A 25,675-nucleotide genomic window follows, 5' to 3' on the forward strand; every position below is an offset into this window, starting at 1 on the left:
GAAGGATTGAGTAATTTTGCTTCCGTGCAGCCTGGTTCACAACATTCTGTGCGGCTCATGGTGCTTTTGGGAGGGTAGTGGGATTACAGTGAAACTGAAGTCTTGACATTTTGTGGACATTAAGGATTTGAAGCCAGCTCTTACTTGACTGTTAGCTCCTGAATCTTCACACAGTGCAATGCTAATCTTCAACCCTTTCCTAAAATAATGTGCTGGTCTGTTAAATGTGAACCATGTGTCACCTCAGCAATGGCTGCAATGGTGGAAAGGTGATAAATCTAAAGCTTGTAAAATGTCCTGTGACATTTTGGGAGAAAAACAGGTGTTGCATAAATGTTAGACATTTATGGGTAAACTTGCAGGGGCTTTAAAAGACTGACACATATGCCACATAGTATGTAACCCTGAAAGAAAAGGAGCAAAGCAGCCTCTTTAATGTGTCTTGCTCTTTTCTACAGCCGTATGAAAATACATCCTCATCTGGTATTGGAATTAAGAGAGATGGACTTGCTCCCCCCCTACATCTCCTCCAGGTTTTTGGCTTTTACACCCAACGTGTATTTTAAAAATGTGCCTTTTTAAGTAGGTGGCAAAACTGTGCTGGAAGAATTTGGTATGCAGAGTATTTTTATTCAGCTCCCTTTTCTCTCACCTTTCATTGTTTTTCCCTTTGGAATATCTCCTTGTACTGCTCCACTCATAAACCTCTTCAAAGGGAGGGTTGGATTTGAACAGACTTGCCTGAAATCTGGTCCCAGTCAAAGGCCTCAGACTGGAAAACAACTCACAGAGCTGAGACCTCCAGCCCCAAGGCTGCAGCCACAGGTGTCGGCAGCCGCTGTGCAGGCAGAGAGGTGCTGCCTGCCACCTCTTTGACTTTGATGCTGTGGCCCCACTGGCTGGGTTATTGTTCCCCCTTTTCCCCTATAAATGTAATAAACTGGGACTCTGCATCTTGTTTTTGGTGTGGAAGGTCCAAGGAGAAGGTGATTTTCCCAGTCATCCTGAGTGCCTTATTGAGCCCCCAGGATGTTGGTGGTGTACTGGAAGAGAGGAGAGAGAGAGGAGCTTACGGCAGCTGAATCCATGCCCAGGAAGCAAAAGGCTCTGTGGTTTGGCCCTCAAACTGTGTGATCTCCAGGGCAGGGGTTTCTGAAGAATGAACTGAGGCAAGTCTCATTCCCCTGGTCATGAAGGTGCAGTGAAGACACCCCCAGTGAAGTCAGTGGAAGAAGACCTCTCTCTAAACCAGCTTCAAAACTTTCCTATCCATAGGGAAAATGCACCAAATGTGTGATCAGTTGCCTACCTCTGAATCACCTGCCCTTTGCATTGGGTGGTGGTAGCACAGAAATCAGTAACTGCCTGGGCTAAAAAGCACTTTCTCCCTCTTGGGTTATCACTTCATTTCTGTAAGGCAGCAAAGCAGCAGATATTTTGATGGTTGCTCACCTGGATGGTAAGTGTTCAACCTGGGCAGATTGTATTTTGTCTCAACTCCATACTCAGCAATAAATTCTACTCCCTAACCTTAATCCTATCCCTCTATGCCTCAAATCAGCACCCACATCCCTTTTGTTTCAGTCCCAACCCCACCCCAGCAATATGAAGAGCCCTGAGTTCCTGTCTTGAGTGGACTGGTTTGGGTCTGTCCCCTCCCAGCCACTTCACGCCCATTCCTCTGGCACGTCTTGGGATTTTTAATCCCAATATTCTCAAGCCTGGTGACAGTGAGATGAAGTTTCCCAGACAGGCTGTTGTAGGAGAAGACCTATGCCATGCTGAGCTGGGCATTTCCAGATCTGCCCTCCCAGCTGGTGAGGCTGTGAGACCAGCAAACAAGATGTGCCTTAGGCTGCTCCTCCCAAGGAGGTGGAAAATCAGGCAGAGATAGGAATCTCTTCTTGGAGACAACACTGAAGATGAGGCCCCTGCCTGTCACCCAGCTTGTTTCTGCAGTGGTTATTTCAGCAGGGAGCCCTTTCCAAGCTCTCCATGCCCTAACTCCCTGTTGGGGAACAGGGAAGCTCACTTGCCCATGCTTCCCTCATACCATGTGGTTCACTGGGATATTTGCAGAGGAACCACACTAATACAGGGGAAAGCATCCCAAAAAGAGCAGTTAGGAAAACTATCTCTTCCCAAGAGGAGAAATTAACTCCTCCTGCTTGCCAAGACATCCACTTCTCTTCCCCAGTGCTCCCAGATGGGCCAGAGAAAGTTCACAGTGCTGTACTGGTAAGAGATCTTTGGTTGAATCAAGAAACATCCAGCAAAAGCTGTCTTAGAAAGAACTGTTCCCTGCAGAGAGGTCTTCAGTCCCTCAGCTGCAATAATGAGGACCTTCTTCCTCAGATGGTGACATGGATGATATCACATGCTGAGCCCAGGCTCCTTCTGTCTGTTCTCAAATTTTGTTATTTATTAATATTTATGAGACACTTAACATAGCTGGATCTTCTTCATTCTCACGAACACTCAAATCTTGAAGACAACACAAAATCTCACATGGCAGAGTCTAAAATTTTCTTCCTTCTCTTTGGAAAACACGTTCAAAATCAGTCTTGGTTAGAAACATATGAAATGTTGAACTGCTTCAGACTACAAGCTTCTTTGCTCATCTCCTGTTATTAACAGTGGCCAGAAATGAGTGTTAAAGAAGCATAAAAAAAAAAAAAGAGGGGTGATCCTTCCCTGGGCTCAAGCAGCCAATAGTTTATATGTTCCAGATGCAGAAACTGCACCCAAAACACAATGCTTTATAGCTGCTGGAACTAACCTTCCACAAGCATACCTAGTCTCTTTTCTACTTTGGATATACTTTGTTCTTAATACTCTGAAATGCATCCTATCATTGAAGTACACATTGTGTGAATAAGTACTCTCACTTGTTTGGATCCTGCTTCCACCCTGTCATTGCTGTCTGATAAGAAACAACAGATTATATTTCCTGAGCATTCTTCCTGCCTCAAGTAACATTTTTATAAAATCACTGCCAATAACTATGCCCACTGTCTCTTTTGAAAGATTTGCAGGTCCTGCTCTATGCAGTCTGATTGTGAAGAAGATATTTCACATCTCTGCTCAGCCCTGCTACACAGCTCCACATCTTGACCTACAGTCAAGCTGTATTTACAGTAAGAAGGAACAAACACCCCTGACAACTTTGTTTAAGAACCTGCCTGGCACAGGTACAAGGTTGGTTATGATGGGAAATGCACATGCATATCAAGGGAGAACTTAAAAATGAACCAACAAGAACTTGGTGCTTCTGGTGAGCTGATGCCTGGGTTGAAGGTCCTTCTGAGACCTTGGACTTTCTAGCAAATAATTTTTTGTCCCATGTGCAAAGCAGTACTTATCAAGGAGTTCCCACTGAAAAGGGCATCCTTACCTTTTTGGTCTTGACTGTTGAGGCACAGCAGTCCCCACCATCATAGTTGCAGAAGGCCCGGTTGTTGATGGAGTCACAGTAGTTGTCCCCCATGAAAGGCTGAAAAGGGAAAAAAAAAAAAAATTAAAAAAAAAATTAAAAGGCTGAGAACGTGGATATAACCTGGAAACAATATAACAGGAGGAAGAAATGAAGCCTGGAAGGAGTGGTACAGTTTGTAACATTACCAACTGCTTTGAAAAGTAAGAGATAATTATTCCCCTCTCCCTTCAAAGCAAACAGAAGAAAAAAAAGACACTAGATGGAAGGAAATTGAGCCCTTGTTGGCTTTTCACATCCCACATGAGATGATGCTTCAGGAATATTAATTTGACTAGGCCTAGAGACAGCACCAAGGCATCTAAAATTGTGGCATCTTTTGATAATTTTAAGCTAACCTTCTGAAACTAAGTGGGATAAGAAGAAGGTTATGTATAGCAGCAAAACTGGCTTGCTTTTAATAGCTGTACTTTCCACCACAGTTCTCCTAACAATGCAACAAGTATCATCAACATATCACAAAGAGAAATGGAAGAGGTCTGAGCTCATCCCAGGGACCACATGCTCTTCTTCTCTGACTGGCAGTGACTACGAGTGACCTTGGCCATGGCACATAATCTCCCTCCATTCCACAGCTCAGAGCTGGGATAATGGCAATTATTCAGAGGGGCATTCTGGGGAGCTATTAAGTAAAATCCATAAATCATCTTGAAAAGGAAAATGTGGTCACTAGTCTGTGCCATGTGATCACTTGTCTATGTGCTGCACGGGACCTGAATAATAATCAGAATTCTGAAGAACAGGCTCGAAGTCTGGTTCTTCATTACACGTTGGAGCCCTCTTGGTCAGCATGTACAAAGGACTTTCTTGGAAGTCAGAACTCTCCTTGATGTTAAAAAAGGTCCATGCCATGTGAAACTGGCATGGAAAGCTCATGGAAAGCATCTGAAAGCTCAGAAAAATGGATGCTCGGCAGAGATGTTCGTAACACTTCTCACACCTACAGGCTCATGGGGCCATTCCCATTTTATCTGCTCTTTGGAAAATTCATTTATTCTGCACTGTGAAAAACGCACCAGGGAGTTTTCTACAAGGAAGCATCATTGCTGAGTGGGTGGGGAGGTCTGTGGAGGTTTCCAGGGAGGATTTTGCAACAATTGCAGTATCTCCCTGATGAGAGATACCTGAAGAACCAGCAATGAGACCTTGCCATGCTCTCCCCAGCCAGGCCCTGGCCATGATCATCAGTATTGAAATGGAGACTGGGGAGTGGTGCAGGCACAACCTTTACAACTGATGTTTCCTACATTTAAACAATTCTATCAGTGTCCAGGCAATCCAGCCAGCAGTGACAATCTCAGACCAGAGCAGGACTACAAGTAGGTCACTGTCTCATTGTGTGTCACTTGTTTAAATACACGAAAATGCCACAAATGCTGACAAGGAAATCAAGAGTTACAGGGTGAAGCTTCTGTCCCTGTAAACTGGGTTAAGTCCATTGACTTCCACAGAGATTCACTTATTAATACGGGCAGATTTTGACTTGCAAACATCATTCCATTTTAATTAATATACTTAGAGTTACAAGGGAATTAGTTATGAGTAAAAGGAGAGATATTTTTATACCAGCCTGGTGGTAATAAAAACCAACAACTTTGCTCAACCTCCCAACACATTTTGCAGACTTCTGCATGTTTCCCTTGCACTGCCTGGCTGGGCCTACTTTTCAAGAAAGGTTTTGCCTTTAATTCCCCATGCCTATGCCTGTACTGTACACCAGTGAGTGCTGGAAAATCAGCAAAAGAAACCTGTGAACGAGTTTGCCTTTCCTCATACTGGCATGGAGTAGGCAAGTCAGTCATTTGGAGGAGAAGAATGGGGCAAATAACATCTATTTAGATTTGGTAGCAAACCCCACATTTAGGAGACCTTGGCTGTGGAGGGTGAGGGCTCTATAGGTCTTCAAGCATATCTTAATGCTCCTATATTTTTGAAGGACCATACAAGTAGTCCAGTGGGACCAGTTTTCTGCTGGAACATCTAAGTTAGCAGCAAAGAAGTACAGGGCTGACTCCTAAACCTCTGTTCCTGCCACTAGGGAGCGACAAAAAATCATATTGCAGCAGAGTCCAGGTTACCTCTGTGATTGCCTAGAGCGAAAAAATGAGGGATTGTATCAGGTTAATGACCCAGTATTATTGACCTCCTGGTTTATTAGTCTCTGTTTCCATAGTCATGAAAAACAAAACAAAAAAAGGCTTGGTGAAGATGGCATTTCTTCTAAAATCTTAATGCCAGCAAATAAGCACTGGGCCATTTGTGGATCCTGGAAGCATTATGCTCCAAAAATGATGCTAGCAGCCATTATCAATTGTCTGGGCAAAGCCTCCCAAGATGATGGATTGAGATGCAGTGACACTGCTGAATGAATGATGAAAAGAAGAAAGTTCCTATTGCTGCAGAGGGGTCTGGCAATTAACAGTGATGGAAGGGAAGAAAACGCTGAGAAAAAGCATGTCAGTAATAATGGCTTCTGGTAAATTATTGCATCATTGCAAAGTTTGCCTCAGCAACTATCCTTAAACAGCAGGAGAATGGATACCCAATGGTGCATCAGCACCTGAATGGCTTTTCTTAATGGTCACTGGCTGTTATTTTAGCTCTCTTTGGAGAATAGGGGCGCCCAGCCAGCCTGCATGAATGTAATGTGTGAGACGGCTTCTGACATTCAAAGCCCTGACAGCAGAATGCTTTTCATTTAGGGAACAACTAGACAGAAACTATTACATTGTTGGAGAGTTATTACCCTCTTGGGCCCAACATTTGTATGCGAAGGAAACCTGTCTTTCACTTCAAGACAAATTACGTCGCAGAGCAATGTGGTCTAGAGTTTCGTGTCAGATTTAGGAGCTCTGTGCCATATTCTGCCACTCTGGGCAAATAACTTCAATGCGCTTGTAAAATTGGGTTACTGGGTGCTGTGAGTGCAGTCAGGGCTGCAGGAAATCAGGAGATGTGGGGTCAAGACACTGCCTGTCCATGGAACAAGCAGCTGTCCATCTCCCTGCCTGTCATCTGCCCCATTGCTCAGTAGGTAGGAAGCTTCTCAGCCTTACAGCAGATCTTCAAGGATTTACTTCTTGACATTGGTGGCAACTGCATGAGTGCCATGACCCAGAGAGTGGTGCCCCAGCTCTGTTTAACCACCTGAAGCATCTGAAGACTTCTCAGTCTATTCAATAGACTGTTGCCAGCAGAAAGAAAGTAATTGCTTTTTGTCAAATAACACTCAAGACTGCAAAAGTCTATCAAGGCTGAATTGTAACTGCAATTTTCTGTTTCTTTTTTTTTTTTTCTGGTTCAGAAGAACATGCACGGTGCAGGGATGTTGATTTGCTCACTGTCCAGCTGTGCCATCCATCCCGTGGTATCATTTCTGCATCTGGCTTTCATAGAATCCCAGACTGGTTTGGGTTGGAAGGGACCTTAAAGACCATCTCACTCCAACCCCCCTGCCAATGTGCAGTGACTACTCCCACTGGACCACATTGCTCCAAGACAACCTGGGTTTGAACATTTCCAGAGATGGGGCAGCCACAGCTTCTCTGAAGCCTAGGCCAGGGTCTCAACACCCACCCTCACAGTGAAGAATTTCTTCTTAATGGCTAACTTAAATCTCCCCTTTTCCAGTTTAAAACAATTACCCTTTCTCCTGTCACTCTATGCCCTTATAAAAAAATACCTCCCCAGCTTTCTTGTGGTTCCTCTTTAAGGAAAAGGTTCCCCTTTCCTAAAGTCTATCTGCACAGCCCAAAGCTCAAAGCTGTGGTGGCACTGGAAAGAATTTGCCCTCTAATAACATATCAAAATCAAGGCAAAACAACTGAAAGTTTTCGCAACTTCCCAGAAATTGCCAGATCCTGGGAAATTCTGACAGCCTACGAATGTTGTTGAACCATTTGATATTTAACTCCTGCGAGAATCACCCAACCATCAGCTCTAGGAAAACCACCAGTTTCACCACTCAGTGTAAGAACCTAGGCTGGAGATCACAGGCTGTTTGATATCAGGATAAAAGCCTTTTTGCCCCACTCAAAAACCAGCATTTACACCTCGGGTCACTGCAGATGACTGTGATCATCACATTTAGGAGAACAAGCATGGGCCACCTGAGTTAAGGTGAAAACTCACCTCACAGCCTTTGACACAATGGATCAGGGAAGGGTGAGGGTACCATTTGAGTCCCGCCGTGCACACAATGCTCTAGAGGGGAGAATGAAAAGAAAAAACAAAACAGGTTACGACAAAGAAATCAGTGTACATAAAGTCAGTGTGCTGGCTCCTATAGCTCTCCTGAATTTAACCAATGAAGTTCAGCTCCTAACACCTCTTGTGTTCTCAGGGCCTGGCTGTTCTCCAGGTATTTACAAGAAGTGTTGGACTTGCAATAACAGAACATTTGAGATTAAAATAATATTTAAGGTTCTCCTAAAATGTCATGTCCAATATTTCATTCATGGTGCGGGAATGTGGCAAGGAAAGGCAGGAGCACAGGTCCACTGGCTTGCTCTTGAGCAGCAGGGAGACATTTTATGAATTAATTGGGTTGAGGTTTTGGGGGGGTTTTTTTGATGCTGCAAAACATAATTCTCTTTTGCTAGTCACTCTATCTGTGTGTCTTGAAGATGCTGAAGGTGGACTTTCAGATACATTTCCACACCACCCTTTACATCTTAAATGGAAGCACCTCCTACTGCATGCCTTCAGAATAACCCCCAGAAAGGACAGGATCATCTTCTATGTTAGATGAGTTTTATAAGACTGTATTTATAATAATTTCTGAAGTGCTTAGTTTTGGGCAAAAGTGATGACACAACCATCAGCCATTGTTTGCCTGTAGACATGCAAAAAGTTTTTAAAAACTGATGAAAATTTTGGCCAGTCAGTAGAGGTGGTGGTTCAATACAATGGAGGTCCAGGAGACAAGGGTCATATCCATTCAGTGGGACATCAAGCACAACCTTCATTTGGGGATGCCACCCATGGATGAAACACTACAACATCCAGTTGGACAAGAAGGACATGCAGGCACTTGGTGGGGTCAGGGTTGGATGGAGGCCTGAGGAAGGAAGGTATTAACATTTGGGAATACCTGACACACACGCCATCCCTTCCCCTGTTTATTTGAGGACTCATTTAATCCATCTGCAAGGGAACCTCAGCATGTTTTTACAGTTTCTGTCATTTGAGGCTTACCTGGTGCACGCTAGAAAAAGGACTTTTATACTATCTGACTGGGGCTGTTTATCTTTCCAATTCTCTCGGAGTTTCCACTATTAGTCAAGCCCGGTTTGCCCCACCTGCCTCACAACAGGACCCGTCTGTGTGAGTGGAGAAGCACTGAGAGTGAGGGGGGGGAAGGATGTTTTTTATCTCCCAGGAGGGAGCTGCAAGGTGCTGTCGTGTCAGACGTTCCCCCAGCATGCTCTTGATGGACAGCTGGAGGTTTCCAGGCTGTTGCCTGTCACAAATGGTGAGGTTTTGTTTTGGTTTGGTTTGGTTTGATCCCCCCCCTTCCCTTCTGTTTATGCCACTTCAGAAGGAAATAAAAGGAAACTTTTCAAAGTATCAAAATAAATAGTAAGAAGGGGAGAGTAAAGTAAGCACTTCAAGAGCAGTTAAACTCAAGAACTGAGAAAGAGTAGAAAAACTCAGGTATTTACTTCCCGTATCCAAGGCCAGCCAAACAATAAATAGATGTGCACAAAGAGCATCTCACATTCCCCTGATAAGAAGCATCAGTATTTACAAAACCTCTTGATACGTGTGAAATGTGTGTGAGCATTTGGAGCTAACAAAAGGAACCAGACAGCCCTGAAATAGGCTCTGAAGAAAGGAGGTTTCCAAGTCAGAGCCTCTTGGAGAAGAACTGACTGCTTTCCTGATCCTCCTGGTATTAAAAGCCCAGCACCCTCCCTCAGAAGAAGTGATGGAAGGTGAAGCCTCTGCTAGGATGGGGCACTCCTTGGGGCTCTCACTGAAGGTCATGTCAATCCTAAGAGCTGCACAACTTTTGGCTGGACAGCCTCCAGGGAAAGGGAGTACACTGGGCCACTCTCCATAGCGTAGGAAAGTCAGTGGACTTTGTGCTAGATCAATCACCAGGTCAGTGGGTCACTCATACTACTCTTGGGTGGTACCTGCCAACAACACAGTTCCAGTTCACTCTCTCCTCAGATGATAATTTGCTAGGCTGGTGGGGGCCAATAGAGCCACTCCAGCTGAATTCAGTCCTTCAAACATACACAGAGCTTCAAGCAGAGTATGCACAGGGAAGGGCCCTTTGCCCTGGCTCTTCATGCTGGTCTTCCAGACTCTTTAATTCCCATCACCCAGCTTCTTTGTACCTCAAGCTCCTGCTGTGGTGTGTGTGGTGCAATGGGACAGCAGAAAGGTTACTCATAGAGGGAGAGCCTGAATGGAAAATCAAGAAACTGGGGGTGATTCAGGTTGCTGGACATCATCCCTGCCTCTTCTGGTGCTACCAGGCACTCAGGTGTCATAGCATGTTAATAACATGCATGTAAAGGAAGGGTACAGGCAGCAAGAATGAAGAACATGACCAGGATCTGATGGCATCTGTGTGTGCAGAAAGGAAAGTGGACTTAAAAAGCTGATGAAAAATGTAATACAAAGTGGATGGAAGGACCACCTCTGACATCCCCCAGGTGGTACATGGGGGATAAAGCTCATCTGTCTGTTGTCTCTGCAAGCCCCATCCCTTCCCTGTGATGCTCCAAGCAGCTGTGGTGACAGATGCCACCCTCATGTCTCTGTTCCCCTTGTGCTTCAGCTTCTTCAGCACAGCTGCCCCCCTGTGTGGGCCACGCTGTGCAGCCAGGGTATTGTCCTGTCCCCATTCCAGCAACCCCATCCAGCTACAGCTGTGGTTTGGTGGCTGGGACTCAGAGGGAGAGGAATCCAGGACTGAGCTCCCACAGTAGGTAACAAAGAGCCAAGAAAGAAAACCAAGCTGTCATATTCTCCTTGTGAGGGAAGACCTCGTGTCTCCGGTCTTGGGTGTTCACCTCCCATGGTGGGACTAACACAATGATGTCAACCATTTGTGGGCTGCAGAAGGGATTAGGTTTCCCCAGGAGAGGCTCTCCTCCACCTTACATGGGTCAAGTGTTCCCTGGCACTAAAGCCCAGGAACTGGAATTCACTGGTCTCAGCTAACTCCTCAAGCACTAAATGAACATGGGAATTAACCATGGGCTTAATAGCCCAATAGTGAGGGGATGTGCTGCTGCTGCCAAGGGAGGGGACATATGGCACTTTGTGTCTGTTTCCTGCTGTAGCTACAACCTGGGTGGGAAGTCCTGAGCCAGGACACAGCAATAAGTCATTTCATCACTCTGTGACTCAGTTTCCCTGTCTGCAAAACGAGCAAACATTCACATAAAGAGGAGAGGGGAAGGAAGGAGAAAAACTGCAAAGGTTATGTGAGAAGGGAGTATTTAAGGGGAACTTATATGACTGCTGGACATCCAACATCCCAAAGCTTGCAGTGCATATGGGAAAAAATATCCTGAGCATGCAGAGGGGCCATGGACATGCTTGGTCCCACTGGAAGGCAGAGCTGGACCCTTTCAAGGTGATCCTGTGCAAGTACCTGCTTGCCCAAGTTTTGGCCTGTTCTTGCTCAGCACAAAAGCAAGGACCCGAGTTCAGACGACCCATGAAATTAGGTGTCTGCCCACTTTCTCTGCAGTCAGTAAGGAAAGAGATGTCTTTCTGAGACATTTCACTTTTTTCTCTCCCTGCCTGGGCAATCAGCCTGGGCAGCTTTAGCTCGAGGTGTCTCCAGCAGCTCACTGTCCCTCGTACACAGTAAATGGAAAATGATGGGAACAGCAATGGTTGCTCTGAACAGAGCCCACTGCAGAACAACAGACACACAGAACATTTCAGGTGATTTGTTTTTTTTTTTTTTTTCCCTAAAAAAAAACCCCACCAAACAGATTTGGAAGTACCACCAGCTTGCACTGGTTTCAGCAAACTGTTTCTGGCCCAACAAAGCAACTCAGCCTAAACCAATTCTGAAAAGTACCATAATATTTAGACATTTTTCAAAATGAAATATCTGTTGTTGTTGTTCCTTTGAGACATCTAATTTCTGATTTGTTTCATTTCTATTAAACAAAAAGTTTTTTTTAAAAAATCCTTTCAAATGAAATGTCAAGTTATGTTCTAACCAACATACTATTTTCACTGATTTTTTGCTCAGCAAAAATCACAACAACAAAAAAGTCACTTTGATTAAGAGAAAACATTTTTAAATTTTTGACAGAACTTCCAGTGAACTGAAAAATCAAGTGATTTGCATGGCTCTGCTCTTAACAACCCCCCAAGGAAGGGACAGTTCTCATTTTCCCCTTTGCTTCCGTAACAGCTGTTGCTTGAGCAGCTACACATAACTATTTATCTTTTTCTTGCTGGGTCTCCCTGGTTTATTTGTGCCTGTCCTCTCAAAGGTAAGCTCCAGGGATCAGTCCTGCCTTTATCTGCTTCCCATGCTGCACTCATTTGTACATTATTTGTGCCTGAAATCAAGTAACTAAAAGTGCCCCCTCTGCGTCATTCAAGCACTTGGAGGTCCACAAAGATTTGCTGTGTAAATGCAACCAGCTGCTTGCTTCCCTCCTATGGCACAACAGCAAGCTGTCACTGACCATAAATAGAGACACATATTATTAATCATATAGAACACATTGCCATGGGGACCTTCCCCATAGGCAGCCCAGACCCATCTCTCCAGGGTCTCCACGGTGCCACCAGCAGCAGCGTTTCCCCCTCTGGCAGCCCATGAGGCATCGCTCCTCCCTGGGGCTGACATCCCCTTATCTGGAGAGCTGAGTAAGATGGATGGTTTACAGATTCCAAAAAAAAACCCCTCCAGCATGTCACAGCATCCTCCCTCTCATCTCCTGGAGGCTCCTCCATCTCCCAACACAAGTTCTCACTCTCTAGTTACAAAGTAGGGGGTTCCAACTTGTATCTGCTCACAGCCTAAAGCTCTTGCAAGAGTTCACTATCAAGGCAAAAAAAAGTCTTATTTACCACTGTACTCTTGGAAACCATGATTTCTCCCCTCCATTCCTCACTCCTCTTTTCTTCCCCTTTACTACTATATGTTTTCCCTGCTGCCTAATGAGCCCTCCAGAGACCTGCAGGCCCACAACTCGTTACAGCTCCCTCTGCACAGCCGCATCAATAACCCAAGGAGCACAGCAGCCAACGGGAGGGAAGCTGTCACTTTATTTCACCATGAATTACAAAACCACTTAAAAGTCTAGCAGTCATGAAAGGGCCAGTGAAAAATGGCCCCTAACACAGAGATAGGGGGTTTTCTTTATGTTTCGTGCCAGAAACTTGGCACAGCCTAGGCTCAGGCAGCAATATAATCTCAGTGTCTGGAGTGAATGGGAAGCTGGGAAGGACACTGAGAGCTTGTCCTGCTCTCTGGACTGAGGTTCCCCACCCCTTCCCAGGGTTTATTCTATTACTTCCTGTGAAGTAGGGAAGTACAAAGTGTTGGAGATCTTTGGAGGGGCCCACTATCCACAGCCAAGGCCAGATGTCAAAAATCCCAAACCTTGGCTACATATTTAGGCCTGGAGAGAAGCAAATACACTGTCACAGAGACTTAGGACACACTGGGGCTGTGCTGGCTGCTTGTCCTTTTCTTAAACAGAGTCTAAGTGCATAAAACAGACTCCTGCAAAGCCATGGCCAAACTTGTAAAAGCCAACAGTATTTGCTCAAGCACAACCTGTCACCCTGGTGACATGGGATGTGCCAGCATTTTCCAACATATGCTTGAGCACATCCAGAAAAACTCCTGCACCTGCAGAAATACCACGCAGGCTGGTTCCAGGTGTTTTTGAGAAGGAGGGCACCCTGATGTAGCTGGCATGAGGGTTTTCAGGAAGAGGTACATGGAAATGTCTCTCACTGGTACCTGGTGCCACTGTGTGTTACAAAGCATCGTGTGTGTGCAAGGGTGAGCAAGACACTTTACATGGCTATGCCTGTCCTTACCAGGGCAGCCTGATGCTGGTGTGTGCTGGAGGACATGCAGGACAGGGTGGTGAGTGGTTATTGCTGCCTGTGCATTTGCAGCAGGCAGGAGGAAGAAGTGGTGACCTCTGGAAGGGGCTGTGCTGAGCAGGCAGCTCTTGCATGCGGGTGAAGGGGTGGGTGGAGGACCCAGCCAGCTCTACTGGTTTGGGAAATGAAAAACCCTCTGTATCAGCTTCTTTCACCATGCAAAAGCAGTGCAAAAAAAATCCAGCCCTGCCACCCAAAGAATACAAAATACTGAACAGGAGGAAGAAGATAAAACCTGGACAGTGCCTTTCTCTCTCACTGTCCATCACATCTTCCTGGGCAATGAATCTTGTTTCCAGATCAGACCCACTGTAGGGGCTGGGTTTATCTGAGGACACTGGTTTGGGGTCTTCACCTTGACCCGGCTTTCACTGGGAAATCACAAAGAGGAAGCAACTTGGAGAGAAAGCCACCACTTTATCAGGAAAAAACATTCCAAGACACAACAAATATCAGGAACTCTTTTCTAAAGGGCAGAATTCCCCATATACTCCCCTCATTGAATCAGCCCTGGGTAACACTGGTCACTCACTGCACATAAACATGCAAAATGAGGGATATAGATAGAGAAGTCATCAGGCACTGACCTTCACTCTTTGAGGGTTCATCCAGTGCTGGATGTCTTGCACGGTCTCATTCACACGCAGGAGGATGGGCTCGTGACTGTGATCCGGACAGGAGGTGGTGCACTCAGCACCTGAACAAAACATGGGGAGAATAAAGCTAAAGGATAAAGCAAGCAGCTTCTGACCCTTTCAGCATCTTTTCAGCTGAAGGGCAGGATTAGGGCTCATTTTTTCTAAACTGCAATTAGCAGTCAACCATAACTATCATGTATCTTCTAGCCACACACGAAATGCTGAGTACAACCCTAAATCTCATCAAGAGACTGTGGGGGTGGAAGATATTCCAGGGCCTTTTTATATGAGCTGCATATCTAGGTATTTGTCTGGCTATCAACTTGAAGATGGTGGCCAGGTTCTGCACTTTCAGATCCTCAAGAAAACATGAAGATTTTCCAATTGCAACTGCTCTTTCAAGCAGCAGGACTGATTAAACAGAGGCTGTTGAACTCATCTCACCTATGACATGACAAAACCAAACCATTTGATCTGTTAAATTTACAGACCTTCAATAATAATCTTTTGGAGGGTCACCAAGCCTAGTGATATTGCAGACCAGATATCACCTAAGTCCCACAGTCGATAAGTACACAGAGAGGTAATGATGGCTTTGTTCACACATAAACCTGCTTTTTCTCTGATTAACTGTCATGCCTGGTGGGAATCCTGTCCTTTCTTTATTAAAACATGCTGTTATACTCTGCAGCAATATCCCAGAGCCCTGTGGTGACACAACCATAAGCCCTGGTGTGTTGGACCATTACCATTCCCCCCCTGGAAAATCACTCTCGAATGGCACAGCTGCTGCAAATGTGTCATTAGGATTTCTGTACTCCAGTCAGCGCTGGGGGAGGAATTAATCTCCACGCTGGTTTGGAGAACTGAACCTTTGGCTCAACACACACCTCAGCCTGGAAGGGCAGATTAGGTGTCTGAGGAATTACCAAAGGTGTGTGGGATTCATAGTGACCATGACTGGATGCTATTATTTTCCCCACCTGCTTCTGCCTTCTCATGTGCTCTCACATGGTGGAGTCAGCAGGAGCACAGCTGGCCTGGGATGTTGAGCCAGCAAGACCAGGAGCACTTGGGGTTTGTTTTGCTTTCCCAGAACATGTGGTCATGGCTTCATGGACCCACTGGATGAGGTCTGTTAACACCAGCCCAATTGTGAGCGAGAGGCCAAGCAAATGCCTTCTGGGAATCAGTCAGGCTTCCAAAAACACAAAGAAGAGAAGAAAACCCCAACAACTTGATCCCAAAAGGTGGTGTTGGATGAACATAACAAAATGTGTGGCATGTCTCCATCTGCTGAGGATAAGAGCCAATGGCTGCTGTGCCCTTGTCAAGCTCTTCCTCCCTCTTCAGTAAGAGCCATGCTCTCGTGAAGGACCTGGCCCATAGGTCCCTCACCTCCATGACAGCTGCGTGGTTCCACCCCAGGATCAGGCCCATCAGACCTTACATCTGGTATTGGGACCTGCTGATGGCTGCCCTGGCAGAGCTGGGAGTGCACAGAGGGCTGGCAAGCACTCGCTGCATGGGCAACCAGGCACCCTCCTGCTTCCATCACTGAGATGCTCCCCTCCAAACCAGGAATTGCTGTTTCTCTCCTTGCAAAAACCTGGCCAGCCCTGGGAGGTAACCTCATACCAAGGGTCAAACACCTCAGCAAGAGTGGCTGCAGCCTGCTCGCCTCTCCTTCTCCCACACTCCGCTGCACCAGTTACGCTTACAGAAAGGAGAGGGTTGGAATTGTTTTGATATATGATCTGTAATTGGCATCATTACAGAGTGGTGATCTCATCCAGGTCCTGTTCTCCTCCCCGGGGAGGGAAAACAAGGAGGCTCGTGGTCCCTCACATGGCTGCGATATAATGAGGGAGCTGCGTAACGAGGAAATGTCTCCAAGTTCAAAGGGGCAGGAGGAGGGAGGAGGGGGCTTGGAGGGGGCTGCAGGAAGGGGCCTCACATGTCTGTGTGGGCTGTAGCCAGAGGAGCTCCTTTTGCAGCCCTTTGCAGGGAGACCTCAAAAACAGGGGCTGAAAATACAATCCAGTGTGTTCAGTTCAGGGGGTAGCCAACACCTCCCTCTGCCTGGGTGACACAAAGCTGAGCATGGGGCCTCACAGACTGACCAGGCACCCAGAAGGAAAGGGCAAAACATGTCCTTACCCCAGCTCCTCAACAACTGGTATCCCAAAGGCTCAGTTGGTCTCAAATTCTTTGTGAAGAGACTTGAATTACCCTGGTACTGCACCTCCCTTACAGTGTCCTGCCTTTCATCCTCTGAGGCATTCGTGTGTGTGTGTGGCTGAAGAGTGGGACATTAAAAAATGTGACAACAAATGCAGGTACAATTTCTCCCTATGTTTTGAGGTCTGGATGTGTCCCTGGCATGGACTGGTGTGCTGGCTGCCTGTGAAAAACAGCTGGCAAAGAAGGGGCATGATGAAACTAAAAGCCTTGCAAGGAGCAGGCAATCAGACCATGTTATAACACCTGGCCTCTCAAAGCTTCATGTTTCACAAAAACATGCCCCTGAAAAGCCTCCCATGGTATCCTGTCACCCAGGCACCTGGGGCCAGAGGAGAAGGTGACTTCAAGGACTGCAGGTCCCTTCCTTCCTTGTTCCCATTCCCACTCTTTTTCTCATCTCCTGTCTTACTACTCCCCTCTCCTGCCCCAGCTGCATCCCCACATAGCAGAGGGCAGGGCTGATGTTCACACACCTATGCCATAGCCATTGGCACACTGCAGCTTCAGGTTGCTGTTGAGCTGGGTGGGCAGCGTGCACTGGCCCTGCATTTCCCTGCAGAGGTGAAAGGAGCCACTCCAGGTGCCATCCTTCCTGCAGTGAATCACATTGCTTCCACGACCCTGGGAATGAGAGAAGGAAATAATGAAGATGGTCACAAAACCAGCAGCAAGGAGAAACTGAGAAGGGAGAAGTGGGCAGAGTGAGATCTGGGAGCAAAGTTCTGCTGGAGCTGGAAGAGCCCCTGGTTGGGACTGCCAGCCCCCAGGGCCGGGGGGGAGCTGAAGAGGAGTTTTCTTCTGAAGAATTAAAAAAAGGAAACCTGCATTGCATGCAAACACATACATATCCCTTCTGTGCAAGGCAATGTCTTTAACAAGACCCACTCAAGGTGCCACAAAGGTGCATTCACCCCATTTGCCTCTTTCTTCTTGTTGAGAGCTTTGTGTTGCATGCAGACAGCCTTTCCCTTCTTCCCATTTTCTAACCAGTTGCATCATCTCTGTCTCAAAAAAGAAAGAATCCCCAATGGCCATCCAAAGGAGGAAGGAAAGCAGGACATGAGCAGGGATGCTTAGCAGGGCAGAACGTGATCTTTAGAGCTTGGCTGCCTTGAGTGACAGCACACAAAGAGGCTGAGACAGGCACGCGCAGAGACAGGTGGAAAAGAAGAAAAAAAAATCCTCTGGTGTGGTAATGGGCAAGGAATAGAATATGACATTTCTCTTACAGAAAAGATTCTCTGTATGATACTGAAGAATGAATACCAAAGTCCGAGGGGAAATATCATGCCCTTTAGAAACAACAAAGGAGTGCACAGGCAATCTTTTGTCAGATCTATCCTCGTGGCATTGGGGATTTCTGCACAAGCTGTTCTGCAGGATCTGTAAGTTGAACTGCCATGGGCTAATGTGGGACACTCACTAGGAGGAGGTCTGGTGTGGCTGAGCTCCAAACCTCCTGCGAGGTCCTGGCTGAGTAGGAGAATCATGCAGGATCTCTGCTTCTCCTCACACATTTTACATGTCAGGCATTGTTGCCTGCATTCTACCCACCCTGCTCTTGGAGGTTGTCCTGGATATCTTCAGGGATCCTTAAGTGTTTGATTTATGCTGGTATCTCAGTGGGGATGCTGAACTTTTCTTAGGAGCTCTTCCTCACCACCCACACCCGTTTTTGCACAGGGATCAGCATAAGGCCTTGGTAGCAGTGTGAAAGATTGTGCAGCCTTTCACTGTTATTCTGGTCCTTAATACCCTAATGCTATATTTTGTTCAGCTTTGTTGATGAACACAATGTTTAGTGAGATGCAAAGTGGTCTCACTGGCAGACTACTGTGTGGGACCTGCTTCCCCTTCTCAAGACATCTGGCCATTGCCAGAGGTCATAAGAAAATCATATGAAAAGGTAACGGACCAGATAGACTCAGGGTGTGATACAGCTTGATGAGTCTCACTTAAGGGCCAGTTTGGCAGAGACTGATTAATTGAGATCTGACTGTTCATATAATTTGTGCACAATATTCAGAAATGGAAGACCCTTGCTCTTGGTGCCAGGGGAGACACCTGCTTAAATGACCACTATGCTCCTGGTGATTAAGAGATGCCATATGTACAGCTGAGAAGATCTTTCACCAGGATGACAAATTCAGGAAGAAATTGCTAACTGATAATTGAGAACAATTTGCTGTTTTAGCAGGTGTGGTGCACATCCATTGCAATTTGCATGCCAGGGTTAAAGTATGATTTTTAAAGGTGAGCCATGAAACCTGATTTATGTTCCTGGAGCTGGCTGTGCTTGAGAGTACTATTGTATAGTTTCTGCAAGGTACTCACAGATCCCAGGATATCCATTGCTATAGTAACATACTGTCCATCATTCCCTGGCCTGCAAAATCTCTTGTGAAAATCCCTGCTGGGTTTTTTGCTTGGATGCAACATGCATTATCACTTTATATAGCTGTGAGAGACTTAGGGGGGTTTAATCCTTAAATAATTAACACCTCTCAAGTGGTTCTGGATTGTGCCAGGAGTTTTCCCTCTTTTTCTGTAGTCTATTTTCTGGGATATCTAGAAATGCCTTTTTCTGCAAACCCCTTTCTCAAGATGTTACCTGCTCCTTTGCTAAAGGTGCTCTCACAGCCAAACAGTCCCTGCACTCTTCCTTACAGTGAATAGAGACATAGCTGCATCTCTCACTTTTCAGAGCTCACTTCATTACTGCTGTAACCTTGACTCCACTACTTGCTCCACTTCACATCCAGCTCATTTAAAAGCAAACACAAACCTGTTACAGCAGTTGGCATTACCCTGCTGGCCCAGGTTTCCCTGAATGGTGGCCATGGTACCTGTTTTCAGGCATCCGGACTATTCTGAGCAAGCAGGAGATACACAAAGCCACAGATACCATATCCCAGAGCTCCCAGCCAAACAGCACCCACTTGGGCAACTTCTCATAACCTCACATGAGTCTTATGCCAGGTGCCTGATGCAAAACCCCAGGGCTTTGCTGGTTGCCCTGCTGAAAAGTACAGGCCATCCAAGCAGGGAATAGGGGCAGAAACTGGCTTTGAACATTTGGGGAAGGTATTTTTAATGTTTTTTTCTAATTTCAGGGCTGGTCCCTTTATAATTATGTCCTTATAATCTGGAATGGTATTAAAAGGCCTTTGCCAGAGCAGTCCCTGTTGTCTGTAGTCTGTGTAGTAGCAGCACCTTCTACATTCCCACTTTCTCTTCCCAAGCACATCAAGAAGCAGCAGCACTTCTGGGAGAAGTTACTATCTCACAAACTATAATAACCTCTGGGGAGGAAAACTAAGCATTTCAAACAAGATACTAAAGGCCAGACCTTCTCATATTAGTGACCCCAGGACCCTAGGGCAGTCAAAGGCAATATGCTGATCTGACCCCTGATGCCAAATGACACCTGCACAGCCAGAAAAAATACATGGAAGTTTAGAAACAATTGATCTGAATAGTTATAATCCCTATAAAGTTAAACTATCATGTGGAACACATACGTTTCATGAAAATAACAAAAAGAATTGGAGAGACAAGAAAGATAAAATGTAATGAACAAACAAGACAAGTGTGAGTAACTCCTATCCTACTTACTTTCATTCTTTAATCCTTTTTTTCTGGCTAGACCACATCCACTAAGGCAGACATTTCCAGCCACTTACTGTCCAGAAACAGTCACTCACTGCTAGTTTGCCGTGGGTAATAGCACATACCATTACTACTGCCATGAAAATATTTCTAGGCTCTTCACAATAGCTCACTCTTTCTCAGCTTTAATCATCTATTTCCCTTCTCCATCTCTGTGTCTTTGGTCTCAGAAGAGCTCAGTGGCACTTGGCCTCTCCAAGATCAGGGTTCTTAAGGAATATATGATAAAACCAGGCTTGTATGAGACAAGATAATTTGGGTAAGAGAGACTCACCGACTGATTATCATCATCTTCACACTTGATCCGGCACTCGCTGTTGAACTGGAAGCCATTGGAGCACTGGTAGAGCCCATGGAACTTGGAAGGTGGAGGATCACAGGTAACAGGCACGCAAGCGCCCGGCAGCCACGTGCCATCTTGTGTGCACTGGATCTTAAAGGCTCGCCTTGTTGTGAAACAAATCAACAGGACCATTTAGTGAGTGGCTGAGTCAGCTAAGACCAAGAGCCCCTAAAACCTCTGGGCTCTGCTAGCAGGTTGTGGGGAATGGGTGTGCTTGAGCTTTTAACACTTAGGGATCAAGTTGTGGATCTGCGTCATGAGGTCTCCGTGCAAAAATAATTATTATTTGTAAGAGCAACATCAAGCTGCCCAGCCTAAACTCCTCTTTTGGCTTTGGACACATCTCTGAAAAACTCCACTTCCCAGGCTTGTGGGCTGTGGTTGGTTTGAAGTGGGTTTGTGCAGAGTCAGAAGTATACAATAGCTCTAACCCTTTCCTGCAGAGCTTCAAAGGGGACTCCCCAGGCTGCATATCAAAGGGGAGTTTCTAAGGTAAGGTCTGTTTTTTGAGCACTGGTTTAGTATTTTCAAAGCAGCCTAAGTGAGCTAGGTGCCTAAATCCCCTTGAAACTGCACAGCTACCTACATGAAGGAATTGCTCAGTGATATTTCCTAGAACCCATCTTTTTCCCAAACAGCATTTTAACTCATGGCTTTCTGAATCATGCTGACTGCATGCCATTACTCTTTCACGTACTTTCTTGCTTTTCTGGAGGATCCAGGGACATGGTAACCTGGTTTGCATTTGTACTTGCAAAAAGAGCCCACTTTGTGCTTATCTTCTCGGCAACGAGTGGTCTGGAGATCAGCGTTAGGGACAACGGAGGGTGCTCGACACATCAGCTCACACAGGGCCTCTGGAAAGGACCACAGCCCATCCTCCATGCAGGTCAAGTTGCTGTTGTTTCCTGAGAAGAACAGTGAGCGAAGTTAACAATGTTCAGCAGGAGTTGTTTTCTTTTTTTTTTCAAAATGTCATTACACTCATAATACCTCAAAAGCCACCTCAGTTGTTTTGACAAATTCAACCGTGTATGTCCTATGCAGTTTCTCTGTCTAGATGATGGCATTAAATCATTAAGGAATCTGTTTTCAGCTGACAGGCTGACAGTGCTTATTTCAGGAACTGCTATAGCATTGGGGAAACTGCACTGGCTTTGTAATCTTTTCTATTACTCTTCCTTATTTTGTTCATCTCTGAAAGGAAGCTTGCTTCATACATCAAACCCCTCCTCTCCAAAGGCAGGGCATTAACAGCGCGTTTGGTGCCATCATATTCTTCATTCTGCTTCTGTGTTATATCTTTTGCCTGAATCTTTCCTTTTTATTTCAATTCTGAGCCTTTTGGAGCAGCATCTGATAGTATTAGAGTCACTACTCCAACACAATGAGGAGACATTCTCAGCTGGGGACTCATGGTCTTTGGGGACTACTGTGATAAATACGATTCATAATACTCATTACAGAATTATTTTCCTTTGGAAGCTTTCTTGGCCAGCACCTCAAAGGTAAAATAGATCTATTTGCTTCTGCTATGACCTACTTGACTTCAGAAGGTTAAGCTGAAAGTAGCCTAGTCTCAGTGTATTTTACATTCTTTGATATTTTATATTGTATGTTGAAAAGGAATCAGCTTTTCCTAAAAACAAAGCACACCTATGAGCCACTAACCCTTCAAAAATCCCTAATACTCTATTGAAATCCCTCAGCATTGCTCAAGGAACTCTTCTCAAGCCACAAGGCATATTTTCAGGAGTAAGCCAGCTTTGGAGTTATCCAAACTAACACAGACAAACTGCTAACCCCAGAGCACTGCCATCTCTCCAAGAGGAAAGGAAGGGATCTGGGGAATGAGGCTGGAATTCAAAGAAGAAGAAAACAAAAGGCTCTGGAGGGCTCAGGAAGGTATGTGGAGGAGCCCTCCTGCCCTACCCACAAAGATAAGAGAAGCTGCATTATATCAGCCCTGGCTTTCTCTCTCCCCTCCCCAACTGCAGATGATTGCAGAGGTATTTTGTGCAGAAGGGAGCTCTTTTCTAGAGCACCCGCATGCTCCTCTGCTCTGACTCATGCAGCAGCTCTGCAGAGCAGCCCTGGTGATATCATACTTGCCACTGCAAAATGATAAGCTGTGACATTACCACCAGTGGCTGTCATGACGTCAGTGATTGAATTAGGCATGAGTCATTCCAACACCACTCTCCAGAAGCTCAGTGGCAACATCTATTAGTCACTCCCCAGGGCTGTACACCAAATGGTGCCTTTAGCTCACAGAGTTTCTGGACAAAAGTGATGCCACACACCAGAGCTGAACCCCCTTGACCTGGGGGTTGGTTATCATCCCTCCAGTTACCCTGCTGGAGTCATTCACCAAAGCTCTTGTTGGTCATGATGAATAGCATTATTTTCACTGCCCTGTCCAAGAAATTCCAGGCACTTTGAATGGAAAACACCTCTTGTTGAAGATGACCCTCTGAACAGAAAAAGGGAATCCTTTGCTAAGAATCTCCCCTTTGAGTAGTCTTAACTTTAACTAAGTTGGCTGCTTCTGGTTACCCTCCTCAGTCAGACTTAAAATAATGAAGGGATTTGGAGAAATCGACATATTCTTTCACTGAAGTCAAGAACACTTTCCATGCCACCTCTGGGATTTGCAAGGAATCCTAGCAGAAAAGGTGATACTATATGTATACAAAAAGCCTACACAGCATTTGTACCTGAGTTGGCAATCGCAGCGAAGATTGCTCCACTGTAAGATGACAAGTTAATTTGGCTCTAATGTTCCTTCAAATTAACAATGATTCTTTTCTCGTTTCCTGAGGGCCAGATCAAAAAGGGTAATATGCCAGTGAGCAGAAGAGTTGATGGTGCTGAGATGACGATGGGAACACCAGCAGAAAAGCAGCAGGGAAGAAGATGGGAAAGAAAATGAAAGAAGGCGGCAGAATGTGTTATTTATAAGATAAATAAATAAATAAATTTGTAGAGAGTCCCAAACAAGAAGAGGAGAGAAAAATCAGAGGTAGAGAAAGTGTAGAAAAGGAGAGAGGTGATGGCTGGATTAGGAAAATGGTGATGGAGGATTACACCACTGGGACATGGGACTTCTCAGTCTTCTCCTGCCTTTCCAAATCCATAGAGGAAGCATAGAAGGGAGATGGACACAGAAAACAGAGAAGGCATGGGAAAGAAGATGAGAGAGTTTAATTGATTTATCCCCATGACTTTTCCATGTTTTGGTTGTATGGAAGCAATATTCACTGTCATTACTGCCTGGCCAGTCGTGATCAAGGAAAGGTCAAAGGAAGGTAATAGAAAGATGCAAAGAAACTTAACTTCTAATATAAATAAACCTTCCCATAGAGTCTCAGAGTTCTTCATACTTAAAATATCATGAATAATTCTAAAACAACAGCAACAGTGATACATTGCTAGGAGCAGGCTGTGTTAGCCATGAAGCTATCCCCAGGTCACTGCACAGACACCATCCAATACCTTTGAGAAGAGCAGGAGGTCGGCAAGTGAAGGAGCATTTCTTGCCAAAGGTGGTCCCCTCGCTGCAGTTGAAGGTGGCTGGGTAGACATGATACTGGTCTGGGACTCCACAGTCCACTGGCTCACAGGTCACCTGCTTGTTCCACTTTCCATCATTGCAAGTCATGGTGATGCTGGACTCCATCTGGAAAAAGACACATGCCTACAGCCACCACAGTCATCAAGGGAGAGATTGAAACCATTTCAAGCCTAATAACAGCCTTTATTTTGGCTCACAATTTAAACAAAACCAGTCCTGATCAGTACCATCACTGGGCCAGCAACGACTTAAAATCACTAAGGTCCCACAAGAAAAAGTGTCAGAACACCAGGATATATTTCCGTCACCTCTGGGTTGAGACACCAAAGTGATCAGTATAGAGTAGAACATGACATAATCTGAACTCTTGTCTGCATCACCTCCCAAAACAAGCTGGGAACCTGCTGCTCTGCCTGGGGTCAGAAAGGAGCTGTTTGGAGCTGACAGCTATCCCCAGTCCCTGTCCCCTTTGCTGTGATGCATCCTCTCCCATGGGAACCCAATGTACTTAGGGAGGAGTCAGACTCATTCTTGGGTTTGAAGCAGAAGCCAACAAGACACGGACCCATTTGGCAATTCCATCCAAGGGTCTCCTCCTAGGTGTCACCCTCAGACTGGGGTAATAAGAGAGGTGGCCTGGGCCACATTAACATTGTGACTGTTGGTGTTGTGACTTCTACTATGCAAGTGTCCAGAAAGTCAAATTACATCAAGGTCCTGCTGCTGTGACACTGAGGACAGACTTATTCCTGGAGGAGGCTACAAAGGACAAACCCAAGACCATGGTGCCCGTACATCCACCTGGCACTTAAAGTCAGTCCTAACTCTACTGTCATAGTTACAGAGAGGCTACACTTCTATGGACTTGAGGAATAATCCAGACAATGCAGGAGGTTGAAATTCTTAGGTGCTATGAAGAAAGAAAAAAAAGGGGGAGGTAAAGGAGACACCCATCCAAACCTAAGCTGAAGGCTATTTGCTTCATATTTACTGGGTGACCAAAGGGCAAACGTATGTTGGCAATGAGAAGAAAATAAACAACATACCTGCTATTTAAATAGGAGAAATTGTTAAAAACTAGAAGAAAAAAATCTAAAAGTAGGACTCATCCCACCACACCAGAATAGAGGGAAAGAAGAAAAAGAAATGTGAGAAAACATGAGAAGGGGAAGATACCAGCAAGGAATCCAACCAAGCCATACAGCAGCTCTCCTCTGCCTCCAGGGAATATTTTATTCAGGGCTGGTAGGCTCACAGGAGATCTGCACTGCCGACCATTGATCTGGGTTTATAAAAGGAAGGGGAATTTTTCTAGCACACATCAAAGGGACCTGGATTCCCTTTTTGCAAAAACACCCTAATGGTTTCAACAGAAGTTCAGACCTGTCTCCCTTTGATATATGGTTGCATTCAGAATGGAAAAAGCAGTCCCAGAGCTGAGAAACTGGACACTTCCCAAGTGGGCACACAACCCCTTCTCTAGACCATGGAGTTTATTTAAACAGGGAGCACTGCTGATGGAAAAAAATGCCTCTTCTACACATTTAGAGTTGTACATTCTAGGATTCTCAGAGCTCTCAGGTGAAGTAACACCCTGTGCT

At 45.6% G+C, this 25,675-nt stretch overlaps 1 protein-coding gene across 1 annotated transcript in view; it reads right to left on the reverse strand.

The window, feature by feature from the left end:
* PAPPA (pappalysin 1) overlaps window positions 1-25,675 on the reverse strand; it is a 179,910-nt gene that overhangs the window by 13,527 nt on the left and 140,708 nt on the right. Inside the window, exons 15-21 of the mRNA XM_071766589.1 lie at window positions 23,996-24,179; window positions 21,198-21,408; window positions 20,432-20,603; window positions 16,962-17,109; window positions 14,194-14,303; window positions 7,625-7,696; window positions 3,395-3,493 (exon numbers count right to left, since the gene is read on the reverse strand). Of these exons, the coding sequence (XP_071622690.1) occupies window positions 3,395-3,493; window positions 7,625-7,696; window positions 14,194-14,303; window positions 16,962-17,109; window positions 20,432-20,603; window positions 21,198-21,408; window positions 23,996-24,179 (996 nt within the window). The remainder of the gene's footprint in view (window positions 1-3,394; window positions 3,494-7,624; window positions 7,697-14,193; window positions 14,304-16,961; window positions 17,110-20,431; window positions 20,604-21,197; window positions 21,409-23,995; window positions 24,180-25,675) is intronic.

The sequence above is a fragment of the Heliangelus exortis genome, chromosome 22 (assembly GCF_036169615.1).
Source record: "Heliangelus exortis chromosome 22, bHelExo1.hap1, whole genome shotgun sequence".
Classification (NCBI taxonomy): domain Eukaryota; kingdom Metazoa; phylum Chordata; class Aves; order Apodiformes; family Trochilidae; genus Heliangelus; species Heliangelus exortis.